At 37.8% G+C, this 14,681-nt stretch overlaps 1 protein-coding gene across 1 annotated transcript; it reads right to left on the bottom strand.

Annotated features, from left to right (window-relative positions):
* Positions 1-557: 557 nt before the first annotated feature.
* Positions 558-3,255, bottom strand: LOC145766753 (uncharacterized). The gene is made up of 2 exons (XM_082578459.1): positions 2,145-3,255; positions 558-658 (listed from the first exon to the last, which is right to left on the bottom strand). Exons 1-2 carry the CDS (start codon positions 3,253-3,255, stop codon positions 558-560), a joined length of 1,212 nt encoding a protein of 403 aa, XP_082434585.1.
* Between the last annotated feature and the right edge of the window lie 11,426 nt (positions 3,256-14,681).

Below are 14,681 nucleotides of genomic sequence, written 5' to 3'. Positions count from 1 at the left end.
CATAGAACCCAGATAGTTGAAACTATTTACTTGTGAGACTGTTGTATTTTGTATTTTGATAGTGCATACTGGAGTTATATCTTTTGATGAGATGGTCATGCAGAAGGTTTTTGTTGCATTCAAATTAAGTCCAAGGTTCTCACTTTGCTTAATGACTATGTCGAGTAAATTTTGTAAACTGGAGTTTGATGTGGCGATTAGTACTGTGTCGTCTGCGTATCTTATGTTGTTCAAGTGTTGTCCGCCTACAGAGACGCCTTCTTCGTCATCTAGATGTCGTAAGATCATTTCGCCGTAGAGTGAGAAAAGATCAGGTGAAACTACGCACCCCTGTCTAACACCTCTCCGAATTTGTGTCCACTTGCTCAGCTCGCCATCTATCCGGACTGCTGCTGATTGATCATAATATACATGGAAAATAATAAATGAAATCACTGGCCGTAGCCTACAAACAAAAAACATAATATACAATACGCAACCAACTTTTCATTAAGTAATGGCCATGAAGTTACAACCGACCCGGTGCAAATAAGTGATACATTTAACACATATTTTACTCAAGTGGGACCTTCACTTGCAGCCAAAGTTCCAAAAGCCACTTCTAATCCATTGTGCTTGATGAGAGGCAGACTTCTCAATTCCCTGCACCTAGAAAATACTGATGAAATGGAAATTTTAAGCATTGTCAACAGCTTAGATAACAAAAAAGCAACTGGTCCAGATGGCATCACTATTAAAACAATAAAAAGATTGAAATATGTCATAAGCCCAATCTTAGCTTCTATAATAAATGAATCTATGACAATTGGTAAATTCCCTGATAGCTATAAAATTGCAAGGGTGATACCCCTTCATAAAGGGGGAGTAAAAAATAAAGTTGATCAATACAGGCCTATTTCCATCTTAACATGTTTCTCCAAAATCTTTGAAAAAATCATTCATAAAAGGTTAGTAAATTTTTTTGAAAAATTCAATGTTTTGTCCCAACAACAGTTTGGATTCAGAGGTGGACATTCAACCACATTAGCTGCTACGGATATCTATGAACAACTACTACAAAATTGCGATGATGGTTTTACTACATGTAGTATCTTTATTGATCTTGCCAAAGCATTCGACACCGTTGACCATGAAATCCTTTTAAAGAAATTAGATTATTATGGCATCAGAGGAAATGCCTATAATTTATTAAAATCTTACTTAAATCGCCGTTACCAGTTTGTGCAGATTGGTACTACAAATTCTAAATATGAAGAAATCAAATGTGGTGTACCCCAAGGCTCAGTTCTTGGTCCACTGTTGTTCATTATCTACATTAATGACCTTACTCACGCTTCTGAATTTGAGACTCGTTTGTTTGCTGATGATACACTACTATGTATTAAGGATAAAAGCCCTAGTAGATTGCAAGAAAAAGTGAACTCTAACCTCCTAATGATTCAAAACTGGATGCATACAAACAAGTTAACAATTAATGTAAGCAAAACCAAATACATGTTGTTTGGATCAAAGTTTGTCCGAGAAAATTCAAATCTAGAAATAACTTTTCAAAATACCAGTTTGCAACGCACAAACACCTACAAATACTTAGGAATAACATTTGATGAGTCGTTATCATGGAAACAGCAGATCAATATAATCTCAACACAACTTTCTCAAAGCTGTGGTGCTCTATATCGATTAAAAAAGTGCGTAAATTCCCAGACATTAAGAGCAGTTTACTATGCTCTAGTTCACTCCCACCTAATGTATGGTATCATCTGTTGGGGTCGTGCTTCTAAAACGGAACTGTATCCTTTAAATCTGGTACACAATCGCATCATTCGCTGTTTAAACTTCACAAAGATTAAGGACAGAATTCCCACCAAATCTCTGTTCAATAAAAGCAACTTGCTACAAGTCAAAGACATGTTTGTAATAGAAGTATGTAAGTTTGTTTATAAAAGCAATAAAGGAAATCTACCAGCAATTTTTTCTGAGTACTTTCGTCCTAGTAATGAAACTCATAACTATAATACCAGAGGTGCTATGAAAGATATACTTTTTAAACCAAGAATGCATACAAAGCTTGGCCAACGCTCAATTAAATTTCTTGGAACAAACACTTGGAACAAATTACCGGAACAGCTAAGAAAAATTCAAACAATTAGTATGTTTTCTAGGTCCTAGGTCCTCCGGAATTTTTCCGCTGTCATAAATCTCATTCGCGATTTCAGTCAACTTTTTTATTCCAAAATCGTCTAAAACCTTAAGGGTTTCTGTATGCACAGCGTCAGGACCTGGAGCTTTTTTCAATTTGGCTTTCTTTATAGCGTGACGTATTTCACTTTCTAGAATCGATGGTCCATCCATCTCTTTCGATATCGCAGGTTTGTTTCCACGAGCATCGTCGAACAAGTCTCTGATATATTCAGCCCATCTCTCGAGGATTTCATCCTTCTCCAGCAAGATGTTACCGTTCTTGGCTTTGATGCAGCCTGTGCAGGAGTGCACAGAGTTCATTTGCATCTTCTTCACTTGGATGTGAGCAATGGATGGCCTACGCTCAATCTCGTCACACTGTTGGTTCCACCATCGTTCTTTCAGTTGTTTACATCGAGTTTTGATTTTCTTATTTAGTGAGTTGAAATTTTTCAGATCTTTCTTCGATTCTCTTCTCTTATCCATGAGCTTTAGAACTTCGTCGGTCATCCATACTTGATTGGCAGCTTTTGCTTTGTGCGGTATAACTGCTTCGGCCGATTCTGTGATGGCGGTACGAAGAGCTGTCAATTTTGAAGACAAGTCGTCAGAGCTTTCTTTATTCATAGTTGAGTCACACAGGGCAGCGTACCTGTTCTTGACCTCTACGTTGTAGTCGGATTGTAATTGGGAGTTTGCCAATAACTGCTCGTAGTCTAATTTTGGAGAGTTTTGTTGTTTGTTTGTTGAGTTCTTGCGTAGTTTTACCCGGAGCGTGGCTACCACGGGGTTGTGGTCGCTGTTACAATCTGCGCCCGGGAGCGCTCGACAGTTCGAGATAACGCTTCTGAAACGCTTGTTTATAGTGACATAGTCAATTTGATTTTTGATATTGCCTGCAGGGCTTTTCCATGTCCAAAGTCTTCTCGGGTGATTACGGAACCATGTGTTCATTACAGTCTCTCCGTTCGCATTGCACCAATTTGCCCAGGTTTCGCCAGGTTCATTCATGATACCAAGGCCATACGGCCCGATAACATCTCCGTATCGTCTTTCGCCTACTTTGGCATTCATATCGCCCATAACGATCGCAATTTCTCAAATTATATATAGCTATATAATATAATATATATACATGTAATAATCCAGAAATTGATTGCAGCAGTTGCAAATAAAAGTGCTCAATGTTTAAAAGACAGAGCTAATGTAAACCATTATTTAATCAACTACAAAAAGTTTGCGCTACCATTGGTTTCATGTACTGCAAGGTACAATCATCAGGCGCATACTGAAAAACACATAAGCAGAAAATTAAAAGCTATACGTCAAAGGCAATTTCTTTTTTCAAGCAAAATTTAGAAATGTTTTGAAGATGTTGCTAAGAAAAAGCGGACAATCATTCATTGTGACGTCTGAATAACAAATTAAATATAATTTTTTGAAAAAGGAAAGGGAGTGAAAAAAGGCAATGGTTAAGAAAAATATGCGATATTGTGGTAAATAAATTAAAGCGAATGCAAAAAGCAATAGGCATGTTCTATAGGAAGCAGCAATTGAGCGTAGGCTAATTACGAAGATGGAAAAAATGCAATAAACATGAAAAGTGCGTCACAAGCAATACTAACGATAATTTTTTAATTTAAATTTGTTGCGATGTCTACATTTTGATACAATTTCATCTCTCTTGTTGATACAAATTGATTGATCGGCAGTTGCAATTAAAACTTTTTCAGTAAGGCACAAATCACATCTTCTCGATCCGCAGCGGTATGGTTTCGAATGGGCAATAATTTTCCAGTTGATTTTGTATTCTTGATTATTACATTTCAATGACCAAATTAATTTAGAAAGTTCAGTTTCATTTTTGTACTTTATATGAGAGAGAGAGAAGTTCTTTTATTTGCATCAACAGCACATGTGGTAAAAACAATACAAGATTACAATGTGAACTAGGTTGTTTTAATGTTTGCTGATGATGATGGGAGTGGCAGAAGGACCGAACTGGTCATCTAGTCTGCCACACCTGTGTGGTGTCATAACTTATTTGACATGGAACGGTGTCGGAGTTGAACGCAAATATATATTGTATACATTACAACATAAAAAACAATACACACACGAAATTTAACAGTGCAATATAAAACAGGAATACAAGAAGTGATGTAGAAATACAAAATGGCATAGGCTATACATACAACACAGCATACTGGTAAGACAAAAGCGAATATACAGTAATTAGCGAGATACGGCGAGAATAAGTAAAAACAGTTTGATGGCACTATATCAGTTACTTATACCCAGACATTAAGTGCAGTTTTAACTTTTTGGAAAACATACTAATTGTTTGAATTTTTCTTAGCTGTTCCGGTAATTTGTTCCAAGTGTTTGTTCCAAGAAATTTAATTGAGCGTTGGCCAAGCTTTGTATGCATTCTTGGTTTAAAAAGTATATCTTTCATAGCACCTCTGGTATTATAGTTATGAGTTTCATTACTAGGACGAAAGTACTCAGAAAAAATTGCTGGTAGATTTCCTTTATTGCTTTTATAAACAAACTTACATACTTCTATTACAAACATGTCTTCGACTTGTAGCAAGTTGCTTTTATTGAACAGAGATTTGGTGGGAATTCTGTCCTTAATCTTGGTGAAGTTTAAACAGCGAATGATGCGATTGTGTACCAGATTTAAAGGATACAGTTCCGTTTTAGAAGCACGACCCCAACAGATGATACCATACATTAGGTGGGAGTGAACTAGAGCATAGTAAACTGCTCTTAATGTCTGGGAATTTACGCACTTTTTTAATCGATATAGAGCACCACAGCTTTGAGAAAGTTGTGTTGAGATTATATTGATCTGCTGTTTCCATGATAACGACTCATCAAATGTTATTCCTAAGTATTTGTAGGTGTTTGTGCGTTGCAAACTGGTATTTTGAAAAGTTATTTCTAGATTTGAATTTTCTCGGACAAACTTTGATCCAAACAACATGTATTTGGTTTTGCTTACATTAATTGTTAACTTGTTTGTATGCATCCAGTTTTGAATCATTAGGAGGTTAGAATTCACTTTTTCTTGCAATCTACTAGGGCTTTTATCCTTAATACATAGTAGTGTATCATCAGCAAACAAACGAGTCTCAAATTCAGAAGCGTGATTAAGGTCATTAATGTAGATAATGAACAACAGTGGACCAAGAACTGAGCCTTGGGGTACACCACATTTGATTTCTTCATATTTAGAATTTGTAGTACCAATCTGCACAAACTGGTAACGGCGATTTAAGTAAGATTTTAATAAATTATAGGCATTTCCTCTGATGCCATAATAATCTAATTTCTTTAAAAGGATTTCATGGTCAACGGTGTCGAATGCTTTGGAAAGATCAATAAAGATACTACATGTAGTAAAACCATCATCGCAATTTTGTAGTAGTTGTTCATAGATATCCGTAGCAGCTAATGTGGTTGAATGTCCACCTCTGAATCCAAACTGTTGTTGGGACAAAACATTGAATTTTTCAAAAAAATTTACTAATCTTTTATGAATGATTTTTTCAAAGATTTTGGAGAAACATGTTAAGATGGAAATAGGCCTGTATTGATCAACTTTATTTTTTACTCCCCCTTTATGAAGGGGTATCACCCTTGCAATTTTATAGCTATCAGGGAATTTACCAATTGTCATAGATTCATTTATTATAGAAGCTAAGATTGGGCTTATGACATATTTCAATCTTTTTATTGTTTTAATAGTGATGCCATCTGGACCAGTTGCTTTTTTGTTATCTAAGCTGTTGACAATGCTTAAAATTTCCATTTCATCAGTATTTTCTAGGTGCAGGGAATTGAGAAGTCTGCCTCTCATCAAGCACAATGGATTAGAAGTGGCTTTTGGAACTTTGGCTGCAAGTGAAGGTCCCACTTGAGTAAAATATGTGTTAAATGTATCACTTATTTGCACCGGGTCGGTTGTAACTTCATGGCCATTACTTAATAAAAAGTTGGTTGCGTATTGTATATTATGTTTTTTGTTTGTACGGCCAGTGATTTCATTTATTATTTTCCATGTATATTATGATCAATCAGCAGCAGTCCGGATAGATGGCGAGCTGAGCAAGTGGACACAAATTCGGAGAGGTGTTAGACAGGGGTGCGTAGTTTCACCTGATCTTTTCTCACTCTACGGCGAAATGATCTTACGACATCTAGATGACGAAGAAGGCGTCTCTGTAGGCGGACAACACTTCAACAACATAAGATACGCAGACGACACAGTACTAATCGCCTCATCAAACTCCAGTTTACAAAATTTACTCGACATAGTCATTAAGCAAAGTGAGAACCTTGGACTTAATTTGAATGCAACAAAAACCTTCTGCATGACCATCTCATCAAAAGATATAACTCCAGTATGCACTATCAAAATACAAAATACAACAGTCTCACAAGTAAATAGTTTCAACTATCTGGGTTCTATGGTCACTTCAAATGGTCGATGCTGGAGCGACGTAAAATCAAGAATTGCACAATTCAAACAAGCTTTCATCTAAATGGACAAAATACTGAAATCTAATTCAATCTCTCTAAACACTAGAATAAGAATTTTACATGTGTACATTTGGTCAGTTCTGCTATATGGCTGTGAATCCTGGACTGTATGCCCGAAGATTGAGAAGAAGATCAACAGTGCTGAAATTTGGTTCATTCGTAGAATGATGGGAATTAACTGGATGGATAAAATCACTAACGAAGAAGTGTGGAGACGCTCTGGGTGCACCCCTGGCGTCCTCATCACAACTATCAAAAAAAGGCAAATGACATTTATCGGGCATGTCTACCGCAAACGCGGAATTGAACACTCGGCAATGATGGGGCGATTTCCTGGTCAGAGGCACCGGGGACGTCCACGTTTGGAAATCTTCAAAAATTTTTCAACATGGACAAATCAAAAGTTAGAAAACCTAATTAGAAGTATGGACAATCGATCGTTGTGGAGACTCACGGTAGCCGGCGCCTTATTCAGGCATGGCCGATGATGATGATGATGAGCTATATATATAATACGTTATATTATAACGTATTATAGCTATGGTTGTTATACTTGTTTTGTAATTTGCTTTGCAACGATGTTAAATTCAGTGCAAAATAAAGCAGTTTTTCAAAACTGTTTAATAAAAGCGACATGGTGTCAGCTGAAAACGTTTGGATTTTATGTCAAAGGAAAATTGTCATGGTTGGTTGGTTTTGAATCCTTATCCTCGGACTGGCATGGCCTTAATAGATTATTTCTGGTAGTTTTGCATACTTGTAGAAGTTTTTGACGCAAGGTCGGTTACCGAGATTGGCAGAGCGAAGTATTCCGACTGTTGAAATGTTATTGCTGGGAAATTATTCCATCCACTAGGTGCCGCTGAAAGGAGAGCAGTTCTTAGAATACGTTGCTTAAGCGCACACCCCAAAAGTCGAACCAGCGCCGCTTGATCTTGAAGCTTTTTCGTTCACGAAGTCACACGCTAACCAACTGAGCTGACCGGGCGGACTGACGGGATGTTTCTGCATTGTCTGTTTGCTTGCAATTCAACAAAATAACCTCTCTGCATTATAACCATTGGCAGTTTCCTCGGAACGACGACAACCCTAAAGAGAAAAATCTCAAATAACCCTAACACTAAATCCTGGCCTTATTTGTCCAAACGAAATCTCAGCCATAATCTAGGTTACCTGCTGAAATCTTTAATCTACGTTTTGTTTTGAAGTAACAATTGTTTTCAATGTTAACGAAAGACTAGATTGATTGCGGAATTACAGTAAGATCATAATGAAATGCAAAACTTAAGAATCTTTGAGGTTTGACGAGTGAACTATATGAAGATTATACGCCAATAGGCTACCACGAGCTTAAACTTTGTTATTTCCTTTCAAGGAACTTGCAACTTTTCATCTTTGTGATGGAACATCAAGATAGATTGTTAACTAGGGTGGAGTGAAACATAGGTTAAAAATGAAAGTTGATAGAATCAATCTGTAATAGTTACTAAAAGTTGTGATGTGGTAAATGTATTCACATGCTGAAATATTTTTGATTTTGATCAACGTTTACGTCTGCCGCAAGTCCATTGAAGTTTTCACTGGTATTTTGGAGCTATGACGTCATCACAATTAGCAGATCGTCACTTTTATCTAACTTCTACCTTCGGTACTTCTATCTAACAATATCAGAGTTGTAAATTACACATAAATCGTTGCAATGCAGTGGAAAATACGTCTTTTAGAACGCTTGTTGCATGTATATGATCAACTGATAAGAAAAAACACGGATTTTAAGCTATTTTCTTCAAATTTCTGTTCCTTTCACAAGTTCATCACCACAGTTTAAGCAAGTATGTGCAATGAAGGTAAAGCAAACTACAGTAGAAAAGTGTTTTTCTTAATATGACAATATTGAGATTTCGGTTGCCTGTTTACTTTTGATCCCATATAAATATTGTAAACGCTTTTTAAATCATCAGCTTATACAGTACATGGGCGTTGGCAGAAATATTGCAGGGGGAGGGGGCAAACATCTTTTAAGCCAAATTTCATCTTGTGAGCTACAACGAGTGCAACGTAGCTAAGTGTATTGATGAAATGTAACGTAAATTTGGACGGCACGAGCGAAAACGTTACAATTAAAGATATTTCCAAGGCATACTTAGCGATAGTTTCCGAAAGCGCAAAAAAATAGTCCTGGAAAAATGTTGGTTTACTTCGAAAAAAATTGGATGAAAAAGATATTATCGCCCAAAGGTAAGAAACATTTTTGAAAGTATCGTTTTCATAAGGAAAGAAACGTTTATAAAACCCAAATCCAGGGGGACAAGTGCCCCTCTCTGCCGACTCCCATGAGTTTAAATCTCATTAAGCACTCCATTTGCCAAAAACTCTCGTTTTGTATTGAATACAGGCATTTCTAATTTTGACTGCAGTCTACTTCGAATAAATCCCTCCCGTTGTTTTTGCCCACACACCGCAGATGCTGCTTCAGTAACGAGGCGCACGGCCCCTTCCATGGCTTGCGTGTGACACGGATAGCTAGGAAATTCAAGCTCTGGAGCTGCAGCATCTTGAATGAAGGACATTAACTGACTGTCCGGTATGTCTCGAGTTAGCGGTAGTTCATATTTCTCTGTATGCTGCCAATCAATCAGTTCAAAGTATTCGTTTGCTTCAAAGATCAAGAGTGGAACTTTAAAGAGACGAATGGAATCTCCATGACCTTGTTTTCTGGAAAGTATCCTTCTCAGTGCTAATTTTCTGTTGTACAGACGTTCATCTACCAACATCCACAGCAATAGGTTCTCTTGGTGAGCAAAAAAGGCATTTCGGTTGATACCAGGGACAACTATTGCTTTTAGTTCAGCGCTAAGACAGCGCGACTTTTTAACTACGTGAAACAAAGTGTTTAGCTCCTTTACAGTAAGTAGTACAGGAAGGTTGCGTTTTCACTGCAAACCACGTTGGAGCGTATAACTTGGCAATGTAGGCTACTCCACCAAAAGTTTCCTTGCTTCAGTTGTCCCATTAGGTCATGACGATGTCGCCGCCAATGTGCGGGTTCAACTATGGCAGGAGAGACTGGCAGCCGGACCGACATTGGCCAATATGGAGCTCACACCCATGGAGAGCCTTCCTCCCAGAAAACGTGAACCGTGGAAGTATTGGCGATGCCTCAACCGCTTAAGAACTGGTATTGGCAGGTGTAAAACCTTGATGAGACACTGGGGGTATTCCATGGGGAGCACAAGTTGCAAATGCGGACAGGAGCAAACGATGCAACATCTACTCGAATGCCCTGACCTAAAAGCAAGGTGCTCTGCACAGGATTTGGCCGAGTTCAACGATAGAGCAAGAGCCTGCGTGATGCTCTGGGCTACGGCCGTGTGATACACGATGAAGAAGACCAACGCTCTCAGATTTTACAGGGATTGTTTCGTGAAACATAAAGCTTCAAAATGCGATTGGTTGTTGTCAGCCATCTGGAGTGATTCATCTTTCTTGGATTACAATAGGCAAGCTTGGCATCACAACGCCCTGAGCTAATTGCTTTACAGATGCCATACAAGTACAGTAGGCTACTGCTGGTCTGTGCTTAAGCTCACGTCAATTGAAGGCAGTTGAATATCAACAGCCTCAAACTCTGTGACTGGTAAACTGTCACAGTCTTCAAGTTTTTCACCAATGGAGCCAGAAAAACTTAGTGGACCAGATGTAACTCCATCAAGATAATGCATCAAGTGTCTCAGTGGTAATTCATTAAAATGCAACAGACATACAAACCGCTGCAATGGCTTTTTCAGGCCCTTTTTAAGAATTGCATATTTCCGATTATGTTGCTTAAATGGACTAATTGAATCGTAAGAAATATCCTCTATGACGTCACATGCGATGGTTTTGTTGCGGAAAAAAATCTGAAGCAAATTGTGATATTTAATCAGCACATCCCTTGTAATCTTGAACTTGCTTGCGGCAGACGAAAACTTTATTTTAAAACGCTGAAATTTTCAAAGCTTAATAGTCAAGCCACACTACAACTTTTAATCGCTATTACAGAGCAAAAATCAAAATTTTCTTTTTTCACTCCACCCTATTGTTAACCCCGTTGGGCGAAGCAGCTAATGTAGCCTACATTTTTTTAGAAGATCGTTCTACTTTGCCACCACAAACACTGGCTCATGATTAAATTCATTAGTCTACTTTGCAGGTTCTGACTGGCGGGAAGTGTAGGCTACCGTCTTTAGATGCATTTTATTTACCGGTGGAAGATATAGATTAGCTAAAGCAAGAAGAGCAATACAAACAATGCTGACTTTTCGAAGTATCTTAAGCTTCCACTTTATTTACCAAACTGCAAAATTTAAACGAAGAGCTGCATCCACATCATTCAAGCTCGGACACCGCAGCCAAGGTCAATGTGCAATAAACATTGCATTAAATTAAAGTGGGATAGCGCAACGGATAAGGCGTTGGTATTCCAATTATGCAAACCTGGTTCGACTCCCGGCTTCAGGTGGTTGTTGAATACACCGCGCACCTAGAGTGTAATAAATTGGATGGGGAAATTGCTGCAAGAAAGGCGGCCGACAGAAAGGAACTGGCCACCCTACTGGCCACGAGTCCATAGTGCCGAAGGCTGAGTAGGGCAAACCGCGGCGTGTTGTCACAATTTTTATAAATCAACATGTATCTCGTACTGTACCAATGGTATCGAGATGTTAAATAGTAGCTGAAAGAGGTATCATTCGACCTCTTTTAGCAACAGATAAAGTTTTTCCAGATTATTCCGTTTGTTTTATTTTCAAAAATGCATGTTGAGTGGTGGATGAGCTGTGACAACACGCTCCACCCCGGGGCGTGTTGTCACCAAACTTCTGTACATGATTAATTATTAAAATATGACAGAAACCAACAAAAATGGTTTTACAAGCTGAACGGAATAAAAGAATATGCAATAGTTACTATAGCCTTAGGTCGCTCCCCGCTGAAAAAGAAAAAAACCGTAGCGAATTTGGGAAAAAATGTCCAATTATTTAGGCCAGTGGTTCTCAACGGGGGCGTTACCGCCCCCCGGGGGGCGTTTTGATTTTTCACGGGGGCGGTATGATTACATCGGCTTAAGGGGGACGTTTTCATTATTAGGAGGCATTCTGGTTTAACCCATCTACCGCCCAGCGTAACGATTTCGTCAAAGAACTCGTATCTTCGTGGTAGCATTTCCTACCGCATACCTGGTGGAAAAGGAATTCAAGCTCTGTGTTGTTTTGCTACATACCAAACAACGAAATCCACTTGACATATCCATAAGAGGTGATCTTCGAATGTTTCTCACTGGCTTCACACCCGATGTGAAGAAACTGGCACTTTCTCACCAAGCCAAAGGTTCACACTGACTACCAGTAGGCAGAGATGGGCGTGATCTTGATCTTGAAGATCACAAGTGATCTTGAAGATCAAGATCGTGATCTTGATCTTGATCTTCAAGATCACTTTTTTTTTGGTGATCTTGATCTTGATCTAAGATCACTTTTTTTTGTGTGATCTTGATCTTGAAGAACAATAAGATCAAGATCACTTTAAAATTGAATTTTACTTCCTAAATAAAGGCATTTTTTTAGAACTCGTACTGTACAAAGCAGTTAGTGGCAACTACTAACATTAAGCCACTGTTAATATAATATGTGTCCAACAAAAGACGATAGTCTCCGTCTAATCTGGTCAGTGTTGCCATTTCAAAATTGAAAAAGTTTTCTGTGTTGGTCATAATAAAGAAGTCAACTTCCGTGTACTTTATGTTGACGCATAATAAAAAATGATTTAATTTTGTTCACAATTTCCATGTGTGAATTTTAAAGAAATGTTTTCTTTCTTTGACTCAATTTTAGATGTTTCAAAACTCTAGAATGGCGGTGTTAAAAAATCTGGACTCTAGGACGCCGACTTTGGTCATGTAAAGTGGTGTATTGCAGCAAATCAACCAGACCAAGACTTGTTTAAAGTCTGAGTATGGAGCGGTTTGTCTGACCTCAGGCCTCTGAACGTTTTTGATAGCAGACAACAGCATCAAGGTTGCCAGATAGGTAAATGGTGCAATAAACATTGACATAATACAGTGAAAGTTAAAACTGCTTAGTAACACGAATAAAAACTCCCACGAACCAGACAAAAATTTGGTAAAAAATGATGCAGTTCAAAGTTTATTTTTATTTATTTATTATAAATAAAACGTATAAAACTAATTGCAAATTTTGCGACTTTTTCAGAACAACTGTAATTAACCTCGGCCTTGGGTGTGACGTTGCGATTCTACGCAAACTACATCAACAATTGATAGGCCTAATAGCAACAGTCACTAACTTATCACAATTCTTAGGCCAGCGATCGAGTAGTTAAAAATAAAAGTTAGCAATACCAACTATATACCTTTACCCAGGTTGCTTATAGTAATTATTTTTTGCAACATTACTGATCAAAAACTTCATTTTTTTTTTCAAGTACACAAAAAGTGATCTTGAAAGTGATCTTGATCTTCAAGATCACGATCTTGATCTTGATCTTCAAGATCACATAGTTTGGTGATCTTGATCTTGATCTTCAAGATCACCTATTCTTGGTGATCTTGATCTTGATCTTCAAGATCACCAATACTGGTGATCTTGCCCATCTCTGCCAGTAGGCCTATACTGTTTTCATGCTCGCAAATATATGTTTGCTTTTCATCAAATATAGTTAGCCTACTAGTCTCTAAAACCCTTACAGCCTGTTTCACCCTAGAAGGGGGATCATCAGAAGGTTCTTATTCTAATAGAATTTTATTTGAATAAGGACCTTCTGATAATCCCCCTTTTAGGGTAAAACAGGCTGTAAGGGTTTTAGAGAATGGTAACTATCCTATATTTGATGTAATTCGCTCTGCTTAGCGTTTGCTTGGCATGGAGCACTTTTTGTAGCACCGTATTAATAGTATTTATTGTTTTATGTTCGCCTTTCGTAATTAATCGTTTTTGTTGGGGGGCGGTAACATTTTGTCAGTTCATGAAGGGGGCGTTGGGCCAGAAAAGGTTGAGAAACACTGATTTAAGCAAATCAATCTTACCATGAGGTTTCGACATTTCACGTGTTTACAAACTTTACATAATTGTTATAATTTATGAGATGCATTTATATTTTCCAATAAATCAAAAATGTATCATCATCGATTTTGGAAACTATTGCATGTGGTATTGCAATTTGGGCAGAATGATAAATTTCGATTCACCATTTGCAAAAAAGAAAGTGTAAAAGAGCACATTTGGCGAGCAGAGGTAAGCTTATTCACTAGCATGTACAGGCCACATTTCTCTATGGGTAGGATTCAAAAGCCTGCTTAGTAGGCCCTACTGGTAACCTTATGAGTTTTTTTGCTTTTTTCTCTATATCCTACTAATGCAGTTATTAATTAAATCATTAGGGCAAAAATGTCTAGTTATTTGGACAAATCTATTTTCACCATAAGTTCTTTTTTTACACTTTAGCAGTTTAGGAATTTTTGAAGTAAGCCTATATTGACATTTTTGGCCCCTGTAGGGGAAGCTCGGGTTAGTTGAGCCACTGGGTTAGTTGATCCACCCCTTTTAATTCTTAAATGTGGTGAGGTAACCATATTTTATCGTCACGTGATCTTAAAGTTTTTTATCGCGTGGTCTCCCGTCTGGTTTGAGTTGACGATTGATATTATTTGTGGTGCTGAAGTTAAAAAGTTGTGTTTTGACCTTGGAAAGTAGATTTTAAAAATAGAGGTATGTCCAATAATATTTTTTTGCTTGGTTACTGAGACAGTTTCATTTAATTTGTTTGGTAGCTTACCAAACAAGCTACGTTCTGAATAAAAAGCGGCATGGTGTGCCATAAAGTTTTGCTGTAGTTTTAACATTTTCATGGCGGTATAGTTAAGGTGTTAGTTGAGCCACTGCCTTCGGTGTTAG

The sequence above is a fragment of the Aplidium turbinatum genome, chromosome 3 (assembly GCF_918807975.1).
Source record: "Aplidium turbinatum chromosome 3, kaAplTurb1.1, whole genome shotgun sequence".
NCBI classification, from domain to species: domain Eukaryota; kingdom Metazoa; phylum Chordata; class Ascidiacea; order Aplousobranchia; family Polyclinidae; genus Aplidium; species Aplidium turbinatum.
The sequence above is the reverse complement of the archived record's forward strand: the minus strand, read 5'-3'. Positions and strand labels throughout refer to the sequence as shown.

Bases quoted from the DNA above. Each gene is read 5' to 3' on its own strand.
- LOC145766753 (XM_082578459.1), bottom strand. From the start codon at position 3,255: ATGAATGCCAAAGTAGGCGAAAGACGATACGGAGATGTTATCGGGCCG. The intron at 659-2,144 runs GTTTGAATTTTT...CCATTTCATCAG, and splicing joins ACCTAGAAAACATACTAATT to TATTTTCTAGGTGCAGGGAA.